At 40.1% G+C, this 19,812-nt stretch overlaps 1 protein-coding gene across 2 annotated transcripts in view; it reads right to left on the reverse strand.

The window, feature by feature from the left end:
* Positions 1-19,812, reverse strand: part of grm5b (glutamate receptor, metabotropic 5b) — a 79,451-nt gene that overhangs the window by 18,072 nt on the left and 41,567 nt on the right. For both annotated transcript variants that reach the window (XM_084951753.1, XM_084951754.1), the window contains exons 7-11: positions 4,344-4,579; positions 3,464-3,585; positions 1,536-1,660; positions 1,275-1,443; positions 848-974 (exon numbers count right to left, since the gene is read on the reverse strand). In XM_084951753.1, the coding sequence (XP_084807879.1) occupies positions 848-974; positions 1,275-1,443; positions 1,536-1,660; positions 3,464-3,585; positions 4,344-4,579 (779 nt within the window). The remainder of the gene's footprint in view (positions 1-847; positions 975-1,274; positions 1,444-1,535; positions 1,661-3,463; positions 3,586-4,343; positions 4,580-19,812) is intronic.

A 19,812-nucleotide genomic window follows, 5' to 3' on the forward strand; every position in this document is an offset into this window, starting at 1 on the left:
CTCCTTTACCTTTTCCCCCTCCCCTTTTTATCTTTAATATTTTTTTTCCTCAGATTTCTTTTGGCCTCAAGGAGAAAGATCAAAATGTCTGCTGGTGGAACAGGGCAAGCAGTTTGTTTACACCTCATTATTACTGTTCCATATAGCCCCGCAGGGGGACACGCAGCACTTATTGTTGATGAAACGAGACACATGCATGTAGTCACACACTCTGAGCCCACAGTCACGAACACTAACGAACACACGGATAACCCCAATTAAGCCTCCGTTCCTTTATCTTCTTTCTCCACTGTCAGCTTTCTGCTGATCATTTTCGCACCGATTTACTCCCTGTTTCAGTTTTTAAAGATTCTTCTGTCTCAGACAGAGAAGCTCCCTCTGAATTTTCAGCAGGTCTCAATTCATGTTTTAATCATTGAGCTTGGTGAGGAGCTAGCGTGCAGTATAATGAGAAGCTGAAAGAACAACAAGGCAATAGGCAACCTCTTCGAACGCAAATTTTCATTGCAACTGAAGTGTATTTGCATGGCAAGCCGCTCTCGTTGCAGAATAATTAAAACACGAGTGACCATGTTGGTAACAAATTAACGATATGAGAGAGAGGGAGTGGCTGGGAGGAAACGGGAGTGGAGAAGAAGAAACTAGGAGGAGGGAAGAGGAGGGTATGGTAAATGGATGCCTCTCACTTTCTCTCTCTAGGGTAACTTGTGCAGGATTTCCTGTGCAATGCTAATATGTAATACACACTGACAGGCTGGATTAAGAAAAAAAAATCCATCATGTGAATATTCTTTATATCTTTTATGATCCCTGGGGTATTTCTGAGATTGCAGGTAAAGATACCGACCTGTGAGGTCATTATTAGGCCAGGAGCCCAGCTCACAGGCTTGGCAGGTGTACTCATCAAACACAAATTCATTTTCTTTGCAGGGGGTGCACGTCCAGCAGCAACTCACTTCACCTTTACGGATCACCTGAAGGAGACAGAATACGCACTCACGCCATAAGCAGAGTTCAAACGAAGCCACTGTATTAATGTGAAGCTTTACTTTCAGTCATGTCACATAAATGATCTGTAGGAGGAGCAAAGAGGTCTGGTATAAAAGTAGAATACAGGCTGAGGTGAAAGAGGTGTAGGCTGGTAACGTAAACATGATACAAATCAGTTTGTGATGATAATGAAAATTCCTCAAACACTCATCATACTAATAATTTTATTATTCAGTTATTTTAATCTAATTCCGGGTCTACTGTGTGAAAATTACTCATCTTACCTTAATCTGGCCTTTGTCACAGGGGTCACTGCAGACTGACTTGATCACGCTCTCTTTGCTGGGCCAGATTTCATCATCATCTATTTTTAAGCCTCTGTTGTCCCAACTGCCGACGTTTATGTAGTCATAGTAGTCCTTCCCCATCTTTTTGAAGTTCATTATTTCATACCTGTAAACAAAAGGTGCACATTGAACAACAGTGGGAGGTTGTTTGCACTCCAAAGAGATCTATGACGTCTCTGCACAGTTTAAAGCACCTACCTGCCGGGTGAGTCTCCGTTTTCATCAAATAAGATTCCTTCCCCTGACACACCGGTGAAGTTGGTTTTCATCAAAAAGTCCAGAAGTCTAGCCCCATCAATGGGTCGCATGGCATCACACAGGCCCTTAAAACACATAGATGGTCATGTCGCACCCAGAAAAACAGTTATGACCATCAACTTCAACAACATAAATTTCCATAATTTTATGGAAATAAATTGTGTACAACTGGCCTTTCAATTAATTATTATTCTCAAAACATGTTCACTGTACTTTGGAAGCAACACAATGTAAAGATAAAATTTAACCAATCAGCTGTTGAGGTGAGTCGGCTCGCCACATTCTAGAAAAAGTGAGAAGGACAGCGTGGCAGTATGGTTTCCTATGCAGTGCCTATTCTATGCAAGCCAAACAGTGCAACATTTTCACAATCATCTCATAAAGTTTAGTTAAAATTAAGCCCATGTTGACATTTTTGCATTAATGAATTTTAAGTCATCCCCACAAAGTATGTAGAGGTGAAGCAACACCGCCGTTTGGTGCCAAAAATACAGAATCGTGCTGCTCTATACTTAAAATGGTTTACATTTAGCATTTTGTTTTCTGAATTTCTAAGTGAATATGAAGTTTGACATATACTATCAGTGTTTGGCATCATTTTAATTTACATTTTCCTGAATAAATGCAAAGTGGGGTCCAAAGTCTATTATATTTCCGTGTAAACCTCTTTAAAAAAAAAAAAAAAGCTAAGTGATGTAGCTCCCAAGTTTGAGCAGCTGTGCCAAATTCGGAAATGCTACTGCAGGAGCCTTGGTTCAAGTGTTTCCCTCCCTTCTCTCCTGTCCACTCAGTGTCCTGTCAAAACTAAAGCCTAAAAAGAGCCCCAAAATAAAATCTTACAAAAAGGTCAGCTTTCCTTGTTCGGTTTCTTCCTTTCTTTGAAACATGACAGCTAGAGGCTTGCTCAAGCAAATACACTTGCATTTTTCACCTTTTATTAGCTGCATCTCAATTTTCTAGCAAAACATTACTTACTAAGTAGTGTGTTGAAAGTTGGAATCGTGGCATCAGAACTAAGTGATAGCGTCAGACATCAAACTGTTATTGTAAGCAAAGAAAGACTAAGTGTGCATTAGATTATGGCTAGACCTGAGGTCTGAGGGGGGTGTATGGCATTTGACTTGTCCAGAGCACAATCAGGACATCATCATCAGAACATCAGCACAACAAGCTTTGTTTGCTAAGAGATGAAAAAGTAACTTCATCACAGTAACACAGTGCTGTGTGTGGAGATGCAAAAAGGGAAATAATTAATATATTAATTAATTTTCTTTACCTGTTAGAGTATGGGATTTTTTGCACAAATCTTTAGAGCTTTAAATATCAAATGCAAACTAGGACAGGACCTAAAATGTAACCATTTTACATCTAATTCTTATCCTTTCGTCCTTTTCCATTAGTCTTGCTAAGCTGGTGGTCTGTTTTGGTGAGTTTGCTGAGAGTCTCTTATATGTAATCACCATAGAAACTGCTCGATCAGCCCAGTTTAACCTGCAGGAGTTTGTGAAAGCTCCTGTAACATGTTTTACTTTTGCAGCGGAAATAAATATATGTTTGGGGAAAACAGCTGTCACAGATAATGAGCTCAAAAAATAGTCTGAAAATAGTAAAGTAACTGCTCCACAGGCACTGCTGAAACCCTTCAGAAATCTCAGCAAGACCTTGGAGAAGGATCTTTACTGGTGTTCCCAGACTTTTGGATACCAACTTACATAATGTGATAACAAGTCAAAAATGGGCCGCGTGGCGACTGTACCATGGCATCAATACTTAGGCTATTTTCCCTCTCCATCTCTTCATTACCCTCATTTTGTCTGTAGTATGTCTTAGTGTACCCCTCCTTATTCATCCACCAGAGCAGCACCTACCTTGTAACCTGGGCAGAGTGCCCGTTGCATGTTATGCAGGCCATATGCCATTGAGTAGATGGCGTTAATGACAAATCCCATCTTAGTGTCCTGTGCATATTGCTGCCGAAGTGACTCTCGCTCTGCAGAGGTGAAGGGGTAGAGTTGGGGGAAATGAACAGTTGGGTTAGTGAGGAACAGTAGGTAGAAAAAAGGCAAACATATCAGAGAAACTCTTAATATCCCCTTTAGGTTTTATGAAAAAACTGTCCCCCCCAAACATCAAAGACTGCTGTCATTCCTCTTCCTCATCAGTTACTTTCCACCTCCGTGTCTCATTTTCTTTCTGTCTCTGTCTGTGTCCTGTTCATTTGTATTTCACGTCCCATTTCATTAGAATACATGAGACACGGGTCCCTTTGATGCTACGCTCACACACTGTTTTGCCTATGAATGGGGGGAAAGGAACAGAGAGAGAAAGACATGGGGGCGGATAGAAGCTGAAAATAAAGGGTGGGTTCACTCACAGCCACACGAGATGGCTGCAGATGAACTGGAAAGCTCTGTGCATCCATGTGGTCTGTGTGTAGGTGTGTGACTGTGTGTTCACACATTCTCTTTGTTTGTTATTTGCATTAACAGCAGCCATTACAAAAACCTATCAATAGAAATGCAGATTGGTACTGTGGCCTGTTATGCAGACTCAAAACAATATATGTTGTCTGCCAACAATACAGCCTCTCTTTTCTTTCAGTATTCAAGCACAGCTGTAAATTTCTGGTGTTATCCCTTATGTGAGTAAAGGGACTTGACCAATAACAAACCTAATGTAAACTATAGTAACTCTACCATTAAAAATGTTCAAGTGCAATAACGGCAGTCTATTTCTGTCTGTACTTACTGCTGCAGGTGCGGTTGTACTTGCTGTTCTCCTGGGTGTGACCTTTTAGTCGACACTGAAAACGATGCTGCCAGAACTCTGGAAACCAAGGGTTTCTGTGATTGTTTTCAGGACGAAGTTTAAGGTAGTATTCATCAAACCATTTCACGTCAGCCGACTGGAGCTTGATGGTAATCCCGCCGGCTGCTTCCTTAACATAGCCATCTGTCACATCATACCTGTCCGCCCATCCATCACTGCAGAGATACAAATAAAATGATGACTAGAATTTTTGATTAGACTCCAGCACACCAGTGAATTAATTCAGTCCAATTATCTGTGCTCCACTTTTTCACATCCAAACAGGATTTAATTCTTGGGTAACAGATGTCAATAATATGAGAGAAGACCAACGTCAAACATCAAAATCAAAACAGACAAGCAAGAAGGCCCAGCAGGAACACCACAATACTGCACAAAAGTAGAGGAGGAGTTCTTGTAGAGTACAGTATCTCCACATTTGGTGCATTTTTTTGTGCCAAGTCAGCCAAAATGCAGCTCAAGTATGCAAGACTGCAGGAGAACTATTAGGAGAAATGAAAATAATGTCAGTAGTTGATATTATCACAATAATACCACAGAGTTATTTCCCACGATCACTTTGGAGTTTGGACAGTTTTTCATGTCATCTAATTCCATTAAATCACACAGTGAATGGCCATTTCTGCACTGCACAGTTACATCCTGATTGTTTGATTTTAAAATCCAGTGTGGTGGTGTACAGAGGCAAGTCTCACTACCCAAAAATGTATAAATCTAAATGTATATACATGTGTTATCAAGGAAGCTTCTAATGAATCTTATACTGGTCCTTTATTTCCCCTCGTAGTTGAGCTCCTGTGTATTTATTTATTTATTTGGCCTTTTTCAGCTTTATTTGTCAGACGCAGTGAGGAGAGGTCAGGAAAGCAGGGGCAGAGAGAGGAGGGGGAAGACATGCAGCAAAGGACTGTGGGTTGGACTCGAACCCAGGCCAGCCGCTCTTAGCTGTATGGCATGTGGCCACCCTTTTAGTGCACTGAGATAAACTGGCGCCAAGCTCCAGTGTTTTTAATGCTGAATAGAACCATGACTGACATCCTCATAGAAACTCCTCCACCATAGGCTTTTGACTTCACCAGATGCTATCCCAACAAATAAACTGTAGTACAGTCTTTCTTGTCAGCTTATGTCAACTTCCCAAATGTGCCCCATCTACTCAGCCTACATCATTTCATTTTGTTTACTCTCTCCGTCAGTTTTTGTATTGCCTCTAACTTCTCTCCGCTGACTGTTCACAAGAAATGGCTGCCCATGTCTGAGCGTGGTTCAGCTGAAGGTCTCTTCCTGTCAAGAGGAAGTTCTTCTTCTCACTTTCACTAAGGTGGGAAGAAGGGTCAAATTGTGGGATTGTCTGGGTTTGCTTAAAATCCAAGGTACCTTTTCACAGCAACCGCAGAGCAAAGTGGGCCATTCGAGTTTTATTATATCTTCACAGCTCAAAATACAGGAAACACTTAGGGGTGTGCAGGTTTAGCTTGGGAGGTAAAGTGCAGGGTCAGCACTATGTCACTGTAACAAATAAACCCTTTTTCCCGCATCCACACGCAGACACTGTAGATGACATTTACTTTGTAAGTTTCCCAGTTCCCTTGCAGGAATGGAAGAAAAGAAAAAAAAACTGAAACAGAGTGATGGGAAATCAAACTAAAGTCAGAGAAACAGAAATAAAAAAAGAGAACTGCCGTGAAAGCTGGCACAAAACCAACGATTATCAGAGAGACAGATGATAGGGAGGCAGGGAAAGCTTATATCATTATGGACAATGTCCAAAAGTCATTTTATTGCTGAGAAATAGACAGAACTAGGATGCACAGACACATAAACACACACGCATGCATACGCCAGCCGGGCTCAGAGACGATCTAGGTCAAATGGAGTATTTTGGCTGCAGCTCAGCAGCAATGCCTCGTCAGACACCAGCAAGACGAATATAACTTCCTCACAATGCACATACATAAACTGTGGAGACATATCGCTGCATTTTGCATTTTTTGGAGGAGATTTGGGTTTACTGTTCCTCAAGGAGGAACAGATGGCAAAGTGAGTGTGTCTGTGTGTGTGTGAGAGAGCAAGATAAAGAGAGAGAAGTGGATGTGAATGACAAATCCTCTCTCGTCCTTTCACAACTACACCCAACAAGGCCTCAAGCAAGACAACGATCTTTCTTTCTTTCTTCCTTCCTTCCTTCATTCTTCCCTTCTTATTTCTTTCTCTCTCTGAGCCTCCGGAGAACAAAACTCATTTTCTCCAACAGCATTCCTTGCAGTGTGGCTGTTGTTATAAATCAAGGTAGAAACATTTCTAGATTGCAATCCATTACATTAAACTTACAAATATAAGTGCACAAGGGTGCAATGTGTGGTGTTCCATTGGCACGAGAGGGCTGGGGGTTGATGTGCTTCTATGAGGAAAGCTTGTTAACCTCTTTTAATGCTTTTATTATATGTGTGTAGGTGAATGTAGAAGGCCCTACTGGACCCACAGCTTCGAGAGGTGTGAATACAATGATATGGATACCATTTGCAACAGCTTAAGCAGATAGAAAGAATGATAGAGAACAACAATAGATTAATTAAAGTGATGAGATTACCATAGATATAATTCAGAGATTATTCTATCAACAGATTCGACAATGATGAATGATTGATCAATGATAGTTCTGATTATAAATTGTCACCATAAGAATACAAAATAAAATATCTCTTGTCCACATGTTCTAGTTATTATTTTGGTTATATGAAATTAACCAAAACAATGGATGTTTGTTTGATGTCCATTTCCATTGAAATATGGTTTTATGGTTTTCATTTAACAAAATAAATGAATAAATAAATGAATCAAACTTCCAGTGAAGCACAGAATAACCAGCCATTGAATATCTACCAATTTCATACCAGATTGTTGTAAACATCACATTTTAACTCGATTTGAGATCATGTGTCTTTAAAATGACTCCATAAAAAGTGAAAGTCAGTGGAGCTGAAAATTTTGGCCGCTGACTGCAGTAAATGTTTGTCTATGGTGCCATGCAGAGGATGAGGGATCGATGAACAGCTCCCCTGCAGCATGAAATGAAAGGATTTGGGATATTTATGTGAGATTTTTCCTCCTGGACTTTGTTTAACATAGTGTTGTACTGACATTATGACACACAGCAGGTTCCAAAGCAAGACAGCAAGAAAGCAAGCAAGAAAGAAAGAACGAAAGAAAGAAAGCAAGCAAGAAAGAAGAGACTGACAGGCAGGCGAGTGAAATCACAGAAGTAGAAAGAGACATGCCGAGGTAAACAATCAATGATCATTAATCAGCACCATCTAATCCTCATCTCATCAATGGGTTTCTCCTTTTTTCTCTGACACAGGTTTTTTTCCCCCATCTGTCTTTTTTTTCTTGCCTCCTCTCATTATCGCCTCACCTTCAGCTTTCCCTTGAGCCCCTTTGCTCTGCTTTTCTATCCTGTTCTTTTTTATTCTTCAGCTCTGTCACATTCCACTGCAGCCATCTGTAATTATGTGCCTCTCACTCTCTCTTTTTTCTGCCTTTTTTGCCTCACTGACTTCATTTTCTTACTTTTCTTTCCATGGATAACGCCCATACTTTCAATACATAATTACTTGTTAATACACAGGCACATTTCTCTCATTATTCTTCATGTTTAGCAATTATACTTTCCTCCTTTCCTTCTTTAACTTGCCACCACTTTGGTAACTTTCCAGGTCACACCTGCAGCTCCCAAAAATTTTTTTGCAACATGCACACTCTTCCATTAATCATCCTCCAATGTTAAGTAATGGACATGGAAACTTGTGGTTAATTATAATTAAGTATATATTTTAAAGGTTTTTGCGTACAAAACTTACAATGCTCACAAATACTCAATGTCTCCCCCTCCAAGTGCACAGCATGTATCCATACATGATAGATAGTCAAACTTCCCCTATGCTTTTGGTAGCAAGTCTAGTTTCACTGCAGCCACTGTTGTTGTTATGCTACCATCCGCCAACCACGTGAAACTCACAAATCCCCTATTTCTAAGAGGACGTGCTTCAGCTGTGGGATTAAATTGTTGAAATCAGATGATTCTCTTTTATACACCCTATATTTATAAGCAAGAAAAATTTTAAAGCAGCATTCATGATTGTATGGGGGTGCATTAATGCCCCTCGGCATGGGTAGCACACCCATTAATGCTGAATAATAAATCCAGGATTTGGGGCAAAGTATGGTGCCATCCAGATGACAACTTTTTTTTTTTCTTTTAATTTGGCCCAGAAAATACCCGTCCACATTCTCCATGTATTACAAAACAAAAATGGAAAATCTCTGGCTTTCCATACTCCTATGGTTTACTGCAAATGTGCTCTAGCATCTGCTAGCACCAAAATGAGGAAAACTAAAATGTAAAATGAAAAGTTTAATTGCTTTCAACTATTTTGACGAGTGAACTTGTCTGGTTTAACGCAGTGCTGAGTTCTGTTCTGAATTTCAAATATGAATTTTGAATACTGTAATTCATGAAAACCCTTAAATTCTTTGCTGTTTTGCATCACACTTTCCTCATGAATGTCCTTTTACATACCCAATACTCAATCACATTGCTCACGTGTTAATAATAGGATAACACAACTTTTCCAGCCTTTCATTGCTCTACCAGCCCAACTTTTGGCTTCACACTCACACTAATGACTGCAGAGGAAAAATAGAAAACAAAGATCTGCAGTGATTTATCAACAAACATCTAATTGGGCCCTTCAGAAAGCAATATGTTTTGTGAGCTCTCCAGTACAATTGCTGCAAATGATATTTGCTCTGTTCTGTGTCTTGCATAAATAAAATAATAGTTTCTCAGATGGCTAGATGACTCCCACACATTTTGGAAAATGGAAGTTGTCTCCACAAATAACACATTTTCATCCAAATGCCAGATTCCTATTTTTAGTTTTTCACTGAAACATTTTACGGCTGTTCACACGTGCAGTTCACTGTTGTGCTCATGTGCAAACTGTCGTTTCTTTAAACAATATGCAATATCACTTAGCTAATTATGTATTAAGTAGCATTTTTTAATCTGAAAGTAGGGACTATTAATAAAGGACTGAGTTCACATACAGAGCCTGCATTAGACTGCTTTACGGTGCCTGACATGTGAGATGCGTCACATTCAATTTTGCTGTGGTGCAGTGATACTTTTGTAACACTGCCCGTTTGGTATCTTGGTGACTTGTTTGTATCAAAGTAGGCTGTAGGCGGAGGCACAGTCGGGGTGGAATCTTGGTTCTTTTTCACACTGCAAACTGTAACGTTGTTGTCAAGGACAAGGACATGCTAGAAATAGGTCTTTTTAAATGACTGTACAGCACCTACATATAATTAATGTGTTAATCTGAATGTTTCAAATACAAATTACTCACAGTCTGCTAAATATTTGTGGAGTCCTGATTACTAAGGAGCTGCAGCATGCAAAGAAGAAAACCTGCACATCTTCAACAAGGATATTAGGATCCTTTAATAGAGTGAACTCACTTTGTTCAGGTACAAAGTGCCAGCGATTCATTGCATGGACCACACTGTTCTACAAAGCATGAGAGAAGTTAGTGTGATATGCGATGACTGACACTAGTTTCCAGCACACCCACTGCTAATGTATGGTAATTGATTCATTTCAGTTCCCACCTCATTTGTGAGAGCACAACAGGCAAGCTGCATGCTTCGAATCACAAAACCACCAAAGGTGTGTGAGGTTTGTCATCACTATGCATTTAAAGAAGCTTTGTACTCTTTACTTTCTTACCAAAAAAATGATTAAAGCCTACAGTTTTGAACAAAAACACAAGGATGCACTTGCAATATGCAACTGTGCAGGTGACGTCACAAGTCTGTCTGTCTGTCTGTCTGTCAGACACAGACAGACAGACAGACAGATAGATAGATATATATATATATACAGGGAGTGCAGAATTATTAGGCAAGTTGTATTTTTGAGGAATAATTTTATTATTGAACAACAACCATGTTCTCAATGAACCCAAAAAACTCATTAATATCAAAGCTGAATGTTTTTGGAAGTAGTTTTTAGTTTGTTTTTAGTTTTAGCTATTTTAGGGGGATATCTGTGTGTGCAGGTGACTATTACTGTGCATAATTATTAGGCAACTTAACAAAAAACAAATACATACCCATTTCAATTATTTCTTTTTACCAGTGACACCAATATAACATCTCCACAATCACAAATATACATTTCTGACATTCAAAAACAAAACAAAAACAAATCAGCGACCAATATAGCCACCTTTCTTTGCAAGGACACTCAAAAGCCTGCCATCCATGGATTCTGTCAGTGTTTTGATCTGTTCACCATCAACATTGCGTGCAGCAGCAACCACAGCCTCCCAGACACTGTTCAGAGAGGTGTACTGTTTTCCCTCCTTATAAATCTCACATTTGATGATGGACCACAGGTTCTCAATGGGGTTCAGATCAGGTGAACAAGGAGGCCATGTCATTAGTTTTTTTTCTTTTATACCCTTTCTTGCCAGCCACGCTGTGGAGTACTTGGACGCGTGTGATGGAGCATTGTCCTGCATGAAAATCATGTTTTTCTTGAAGGATGCAGACTTCTTCCTGTACCACTGCTTGAAGAAGGTGTCTTCCAGAAACTGGCCGTAGGACTGGGAGTTGAGCTTGACTCCATCCTCAACCCGAAAAGCCCCACAAGCTCATCTTTGATGATACCAGCCCAAACCAGTACTCCACCTCCACCTTGCTGGCGTCTGAGTCGGACTGGAGCTCTCTGCCCTTTACCAGTCCAGCCACGGGCCCATCCATCTGGCCCATCAAGACTCACTCTCATTTCATCAGTCCATAAAACCTTAGAAAAATCAGTCTTGAGATATTTCTTGGCCCAGTCTTGACGTTTCAGCTTGTGTGTCTTGTTCAGTGGTGGTCGTCTTTCAGCCTTTCTTACCTTGGCCATGTCTCTGAGTATTGCACACCTTGTGCTTTTGGGCACTCCAGTGATGTTGCAGCTCTGAAATATGGCCAAACTGGTGGCAAGTGGCATCTTGGCAGCTGCACGCTTGACTTTTCTCAGTTCATGGGCAGTTATTTTGCGCCTTGGTTTTTCCACACGCTTCTTGCGACCCTGTTGACTATTTTGAATGAAACACTTGATTGTTCGATGATCACGCTTCAGAAGCTTTGCAATTTTGAGACTGCTGCATCCCTCTGCAAGATATCTCACTATTTTTGACTTTTCTGTGCCTACAAGTCCTTCTTTTGACCCATTTTGCCAAAGGAAAGGCAGTTGCCTAATAATTATGCACACCTGATATAGGGTGTTGATGTCATTAGACCACACCCCTTCTCATTACAGAGATGCACATCACCTAATATGCTTAATTGGTAGTAAGACAACATGCATGAAGAGGATGATGTGGACAAAATACTCATTTGCCTAATAATTCTGCACTCCCTGTATTAGTGGTGCAACGGATCACGGTTGATCCATAATCCAAAACTGATCCTATATATATATACATATATATACATATACATATACACACATATACACATGCTTCATATGAAGAGTAAAAACTGATTATGTGCATAGCTGTAGATGTATCTGTAAAAAGACAGTAATTGTATACAGTAGTGTGTGTCATCATACATCAGGCTGATCAATCACTCTATTTTTGATCACAATGGCTGTTTTACATGACATCCTCGCTCTGCCTCTCTCCACATGTCTAGGAGCCGAAGGCCGTCGCCATGGTTTCCAGCCCACGCTCAACCTGCCGTCTGTACTTTGTGTCTCATTAGAAGCACACTGGATTTTAAGTGTATGCACGCACGCACACGCACACACACACGCTGCCTTACTCTCCATGTCACACACATGCACGCGCACTTTTCTATTCGCTATTCAATTAACATCAGGCGCCCCATCTCTACCAATATTGGAAATGCTATTTGCATAACCGTACAGTATGCCAGTGTTGTAGGCCACTGCACCACCTTAAGCAGAACTTTTAAAAACCAATTCTACATACAGAGGCCTGGGGCAATTGCCTTTCCATTCTGTTCATTCAGAGTATAAATAGAAACTGGAACTCATTTGCAAATTATTATTAATTTTCAGTTGGCTCTTTCTTGGTTATGAAATCTATCTAAGCCAGGCGTTTCCAACTCTTTAAGTTACAGGCGAGGTCTTCCAGGTGGACCAAGCACAATGAGCAAATGAAAAGAAATTTTTTTAATGTATTCCCCCTTGCCATCACACTAACAATGATTTTTATGAAAATAGTCTCATGTGGAAAAGCAATTTACCCTTCCATCGATCAACTTGAAGCCATCTCTCAGCTGACATAAAGCAGGAGAGAGGGACACACACCCTGTCTAGTGTATGCTAGACAGGGTGCCAGTCTATTACAGGTCAAACACAAAGAGAAACAGACAACCACACTCTCATATCCACATCTACAGTCAATGAAGAATGATCAAAGAACCTATTCTGCATGATTTTGACTGTGGATGGAAACCAGAGAAAACCCATGAAGGCAGACTGAGAACAAGGGGGCCTCAGCTGACCAGAAGGTTCAAACCCCCAAACAAACAAAGTAACGTAACACATAATGTTTACGTGAGACAATTTAAATATAGTTCATTCTAAATTATTTGTGTTTCTTTTCCATATGGATATTTACAGAGAAATACATCACGCACGAGCAACATTTATGTAATCCTTGCACCTAGAAAAAACCTGTTTCTACTTGCTGTCTCCATCTGTTGCATCTTGATTTCTCTCAATTCAGCCAGTCTTATCTTTCAAATTCAATTCAGTTTTAGATGTGAAAAGGTGTGCAAGAAAGACAAGATGATCTGGCCCATTTTGATCCTGAACCGTTATCTTTATTAGGTCATTTGAGATACACATATGTCTATTAATCACCCGAAACAGCAATAGTCATTAACTTCTGGTTAGTAATCACAGATTTTAGATGGTTCTTTTGTGATATGGCATCCCTTTTGCCTTCAGAGATTCATCAAGGTGTTGGAAAGATTCCTTTCGTTCCATATTCACACGATAGCGTCACATAGTTGATACAGATTAATCAGCTGTACTTGCATGATGTGAATCTCCCTATTGGATTTTTTTTTTTTTTTTTTTTTTTTTGCCTGTCCCGTTTGGCTCTTTTGCCATCAGAATTATTGTCTAAAGGCAAAGAAAGATGCCCAACGGATTTACTTTACCAAATTGACCATCCCAGCCTTGCCGTAATGGTCCATTTGATTCACCTTTTATTGTTTATTTTATTTTCACTTGCTGAATACGGGACAGACTTGACTGGGGGAAAGAAGGGGAGAAAGAAAGAGGGAAAGAGAAACAGCTGAGAAGAGGGACAAGGGCTCTCCCTATTGGATTAAGATCTTTTGACTGTGGAGGCCAGTTGATTACAATAAACTCACTTTCATGTTAAAAACACCCAGTTTGAGATGATTTGAGCTCTCTGACATGGTGGATTTTATCCCGCTGGAAGCAGCCATCATGATTAATTTGTGATCACAATAGAATGAACATAATCAGCAATGATTCTCAATAAGACTGTGGCATTTAAATGGTGATCAATTGGTATTAAGGAGTCCAGGTTGTGCCAAGAAAATATCCAAAACTCTATTAAACCAGCAGAAGCCTGAACTGTTGATACATGGCAGGATGAGTCGATGCTTTCATGCTGTTTATGCCAAACTTTGACCCTCAGAAATGTTTGTCTGCATACCTTGGCTGTAACAAGTGGTTATTTCAGAGACTGTTGCCTTCCTGTCAGCTCAAAGCAGTCTGGCTATTCTCCTCTGACCTCTGAATTCAACAAGGCTTTTTCACTCAGAGAACTGACACTCACTAGATATTTACTCTCTTCAGACAGTTTCTCTGTAAATCCTAGAGATGTGCAGGAAATGCTTACTTGGAGCTTCAGCGGATTGTTTTTACCCAAGCACCGAGCTACTGCGATATGATTGGCTGATTTGATATTTGCATTTACGAACAGGCAATAATAATTAACAAAGATGCCATGAGTGTAAGTCACAGGATTTCAGCAGAGCAGAAAGGTGAAATGAAATGCTTAGTGTAGCATGACACAACATGTGTGATGAATGAACTTCTACACTAAACTAGGGCTGCTCAATTAATCAAATTTTAATCTAAATTACGATCTGGGTTTTCAACGATCATTAAAAATGACTGAGCCGATTATAAGCACCTCCCTCGTGCTTTACTCTCGCGCTGCTCTGTGTGGCAAATCGAGCGCACCTCTCTGCGTTTCGAACACGCGTCACAACAATTAAGAGGACCCGAGGGAAGCTCGGAAAGCTAAGCAGAAGGTATTTGGAGAGGAGAGGATAATGGCTGCTGAAGAAAGAATGCAGCTCAACAACTTCAGTGGTGTGGAAACATTATGGGTTTGTGGAGTCAGACGTGGCTCAAGTAGACATAGTGTGTAAACTTTGCTACAGTGTCGTAGCTGCACCACAGAGCAACTAAACATAGATGTTTACATTTCTCATTTATTTTTTATATTGCAAACATTTGCACTGTTATCAGTATTTGCACACTATTTTATATTATTCTTTGACAATCTTTAAAGCCATTATTCAATACATTATTATTGTTAAATAAATATCGTCAAATAATCAAGATCTTAATTTCAGTGAAAATAATCGTGATTATCATTTATGCCATGATTGAGCAGCCCTACACTAAACTGCAGGGACTGTACAAACTCACTGAGATATGGTGAAACTGGAAAGGTTTAAAGCTGAAACTATTGTGAGTGAAATCATGACCTGGCTGTATCATTGCACCCCAAAACATATCTTTGTTAATCACTTCATCCAAATTAAAATGAGTAAATGGAACACAGCATTTGTGATTCCACAACTTTAAATTCATCCATGCTATTGTTTCTTCTTGACCTCAGTTGTGGTTGCAGTTGGTCACGATACAGCTGTGAATGTTTTGCCAATGGGGCCCGAATTTAATTCCCAGTCTCACTTCATTAATATAGAAATTTGGATATCAGTCCAATCATTGTAGTAAAATTGGTTTAGCTCAGGAAAATAAGGTCAGAGATTTTGCTTTGGCAAAATACTTGAATCTGATCTGAGGTTGTGCTGCCAATAGGTCACTTTAGTAATTAATGTCTGAGTTCAATAATAACATGCTACGCGACCCCAACCCACCCACTCTCTAGCTGCCATGGCAACCTGGCAAAGATTCTAGATGAGCATCTGCTGCTTACAACCATAAAGACTGCACACACGCATAAAGACAGAAACACACACACACCAGTGGTCCACCAGCAACATATGACAGCTTTAATTAGCTGGACAGACAAGTCGAGCACGTGACTACACCTAGATACTGTAGATGCTTACAACTGGAAAGTAATTGTAAAACGGAAGCTGGTGGTCCAACATCCGACAGCCTTACATTCACTAATTTTGAAGTAAGAATACAAACAAGGCAGATGTCAAAAGGATCCAAGTCACTGAATTTGGCCGCTTCATCTTTTTAAAATGCTGCTGCTATTGTAGCTGAAGGCTCCCCATGCACAATAACACAGCAACAAGTGTCAATTTCTGTCAGTACACACAGCAATCTGAGACTTTTCAACCAAACAGGAAAATCACAAAAGTAGCAGCTATGTCTCTCACGTCAAGTTTTAAGTGTGAGGACTTAAATAGCAGATGCAAGATAGCTGTAATTTCCCCACAGAGGTATAGTTTTGACTCCACCATTATTATTGGTATGATTTATAAGAAGAAAGCAAACAAACAAAGAGGCATGGAGTAGAATGGGAGTTTAACCAACAAAGCCTGCATGCGCTTGGAAAAGGCTGGGGAAAGAGAGAGATTGGTTCAGTGACGCTGTGCCGGTGTGTTGTAGAAAAAAAAAAAGAGCTTAGCCTGAAGGTGAAGCTGCTAATTTACTCATCAATCTACATTAATAACCTGACCTAAAAACTTTGGGTCACTATGGATAGAATAAGAAAAGAACAATAAGCTTCCCATTTTAGACTCTGTCTTATAGAGGGGACAAGAAGTCCAGTCATTTGGGAAGGGCTCAGAGGAGAAACACTGCTCCTCTATGTTGAATAGAGCCAGTAGAGGTGGTTCAGGAGTCAGACTAGGTTGGCTCCTGGATGCCTGCTAAATGAGGTGTTTCAGACACGTCTCACTTGGAGGAGAGCCTGGGGTAGACCCAGGGTTCGCTGGGGAGATGACGTCCCTTGGCTGGTCTTTCTGATGACTTCAACTGAAAGCGGTAGCCACTCCTGAGCTGTGCCGGCTCATCTGTTAATGGCCTCAGCCAAACGGAGGTCAAAGTTCACAGTTACAACAGCAAAACTCATTAAGCCAAATGTCAGAACTGTCTCACACATAGACACAGCGGCGCTAAAGTCTGAGCGTGTGTGTGTGTGTTTATGTGTTTGAGACAAAGAGAAAGATGCGAGGCCAGTCTCCATGTGTGTGCCCAACTGTGTAATTTTGAGACTGATCGGACCACTTTACACGCCCATCATTCAATAACACACACACACACACACCTGCTTATCTTGGCAGCAGGTTCACTTTTACTCATCTATTGATGCCACACTTCATTACCCTCTGTCTCTGTTTCTTTGACACTCTTTTGCCTCTCATCTTTTCCTGTTTGCCTTTTTTACTACATGTGGACTTTCAACTTATCCTAACCTTATACTGTAGCACTACAATTTATTTATTTTTCTCACATTTCCATTTTATTCTACTCTCTCAGTTGATAGCATTTGTATTTTTTTTTACAAGAATAAAACTTAAATTGAGAGATTATTCCCAATATTTTTCTAGAAGAAGCAATTAAGTAATGCCTGATACAGATACAAGCACATGCACAAAAGATTCATATTCATAAACACAAGAAAAATATATATATACTCCATTTGCATTTGCAGACAATGGTCACAGCTTTATATATTATGTTATTGACAGTGTATAATTAGTTACCTTTGATATCTACAAAGACACAGAAAGAAGCACCAAAGGCATGTTGTCATGGTGCTGGGTTGTTGGCCCAGCATTTTGTGTTTTATGATTATGTCCCTCTGTTCTAGTTATTCTGTGTCCTCCCCCCTTGTGTCCGGTTCGGGTTCTAGATTTCCTGTTTTGTTCTGAAAGTCTGTGTCTGTTGTCATTGTGTTCAGCTTGTCTCCTCCGGTCCTCATGTGTATTGGGTTCAGCTGTTCTTCCCTCCTGTGTGTGATTACCCAATTACCTTGTGTGTGTATATATAGTGGGTGTCGGTCTGTGTTCGTTGTCGGCTCGTCTGCGTTCATCTGTGTATCTCTGCGTTTTTGGTATCCTCCGTCTCTGCCCCGCACCCCTTTTGTATGGTCTCAGGTTTGTCATTTAGTTCTCCCAGTTTAGGTTCTTCAGTTGTTTTGTCATGCCTCACTGCCTGTTTTTGCCACTACCACCTTGTAAATAAACGTCACTCGAAACATCAGTCACTGCCGCATTTTGGGTCCTCCTTTTCTCCAACACCACACGGCTCACCCCGCCAGCCGTGACAGTACGAGCCGACAACGAACACAGACCGACACCCACTATATATACACACACAAGGTAATCGGGTAATCACACACAGGAGGGAAGAACAGCTGAACCCAATACACATGAGGACCGGAGGAGACAAGCTGAACACAATGACAACAGACACAGACTTTCAGAACAAAACAGGAAATCTAGAACCCGAACCGGACACAAGGGGGGAGGACACAGAATAACTAGAACAGAGGGACATAATCATAAAACACAAAACGCTGGGCCAACAACCCAGCACCATGACACATGTAGATTTTTGCAACATTATTTTTCCCTTGATTTGATGTGTGACACAGCGACATATTCCCTCAATGCATTCAAGTAAGACTGTGTTCATGAGAACAAGACATGGAGACAGACAACCTGGACATATAATGCCTCAATTGTTGCTTTTACAGAGGAAAAGAGAAAAACAAAAAACCTGAAAGTGATATTCAGACAGCCCATTTGGCTCACTCTCATTCATTCTGGACCGACACACTGCAGCCACTATAGCTCAGAGAAGGTCACTTGGACAGAAGGAGAAGTGATGGAAACAAACCAAAAGCACTTTCATAATGGAGAAAAATGAATGTTTAAATCTGTTACTGCAGTACGACAGTATTATCCATTTTCCAGCATGTTAACGTCCACAATACCACTGACCATCTGGACCTATTGAAACTTACTCCAATACCGTTTGTCACCGAGTTGCTGTCCTTAGAAATAAAACAACACGCAATTAGGAAGAAATGTTTTGATCGTGTTGCGAAAACCCAGCACACAAGGTCAAACCACTGCTGTACCACACAAAATCCACCACTACGAGTTTGTGTATTTTTGATCAGTGTATCCCCGGTGACAACTAAATCTCAAACCATCTAATGCAACAAATGAGTGCAGAATAAACAGGAAAAACAAAATTCAAATGACAGCTCACATTTGCATTTACACTCAAAAATAATAATAATAGAAACACCACCAAGCTCTTTTGTTGTGTGATTATAACAAAAGGTTTCTCAAATTTGCTTTGATTTAATTTGCTTGACTTTAACTGTGCTGCAGAGTGCAAACACAAATTTAAGTAGACACTGTACTTCAGTTTAAATACTGGCAGACATTCTATATACCTACTTTAATTTCTTCATTTTAGTTTTAATTAAGTTATGACTCTACTAATGCCCTAAATTCTTAGAAATATTCTGCTGAATTCTTGAAATTAAGTACAGTGTGTGTGTGTGTGTGTGTGTGTGTGTGTGTGTGTGTGTGTGTGTGTGTGTGTGTGTGTGTGTGTAAGGACCAACATAATATCATAATTACAATTTGAATATTTAAATCTGTATGCAACTGTGGTCTCTGTCCACATATGTACAGATTTTAACTGTAATTCATCCTGCTTGTTTAAGTCTGACTTCATTATCTATTGCTGGGTCCAAAGGCTGGTTCACTTCCCAAAATTAAACAAACTCAGGCTCCACTGAGACTTGGTATAAATTCTTTCAGTTTCATTAAAATGATCAGTGTGGCTGTTCTCTCCCCAGTGTTGCAATTAAATTTAAAGTCCAGGAATCCATGAAAAAGAGAGGAAGTTAGCAAGCAAGTTTCCAACTAAATATGAAATACCATGTTCTAACTGAAAGATTTTAAGTACAATACGCTGCTATAACTTTGGATGTGAACAAAAATGGAAAACTATATAGGGAATAGCTTACATATAAAAGAAACAGAGCAATGACTAGGTTATAAGCACAATAGCACAGGGAAG

Source organism: Perissodus microlepis, chromosome 14 (assembly GCF_051167445.1).
Source record: "Perissodus microlepis isolate ML-2025 ecotype Zambia chromosome 14, ASM5116744v1, whole genome shotgun sequence".
In the NCBI taxonomy this organism is placed as follows: domain Eukaryota; kingdom Metazoa; phylum Chordata; class Actinopteri; order Cichliformes; family Cichlidae; genus Perissodus; species Perissodus microlepis.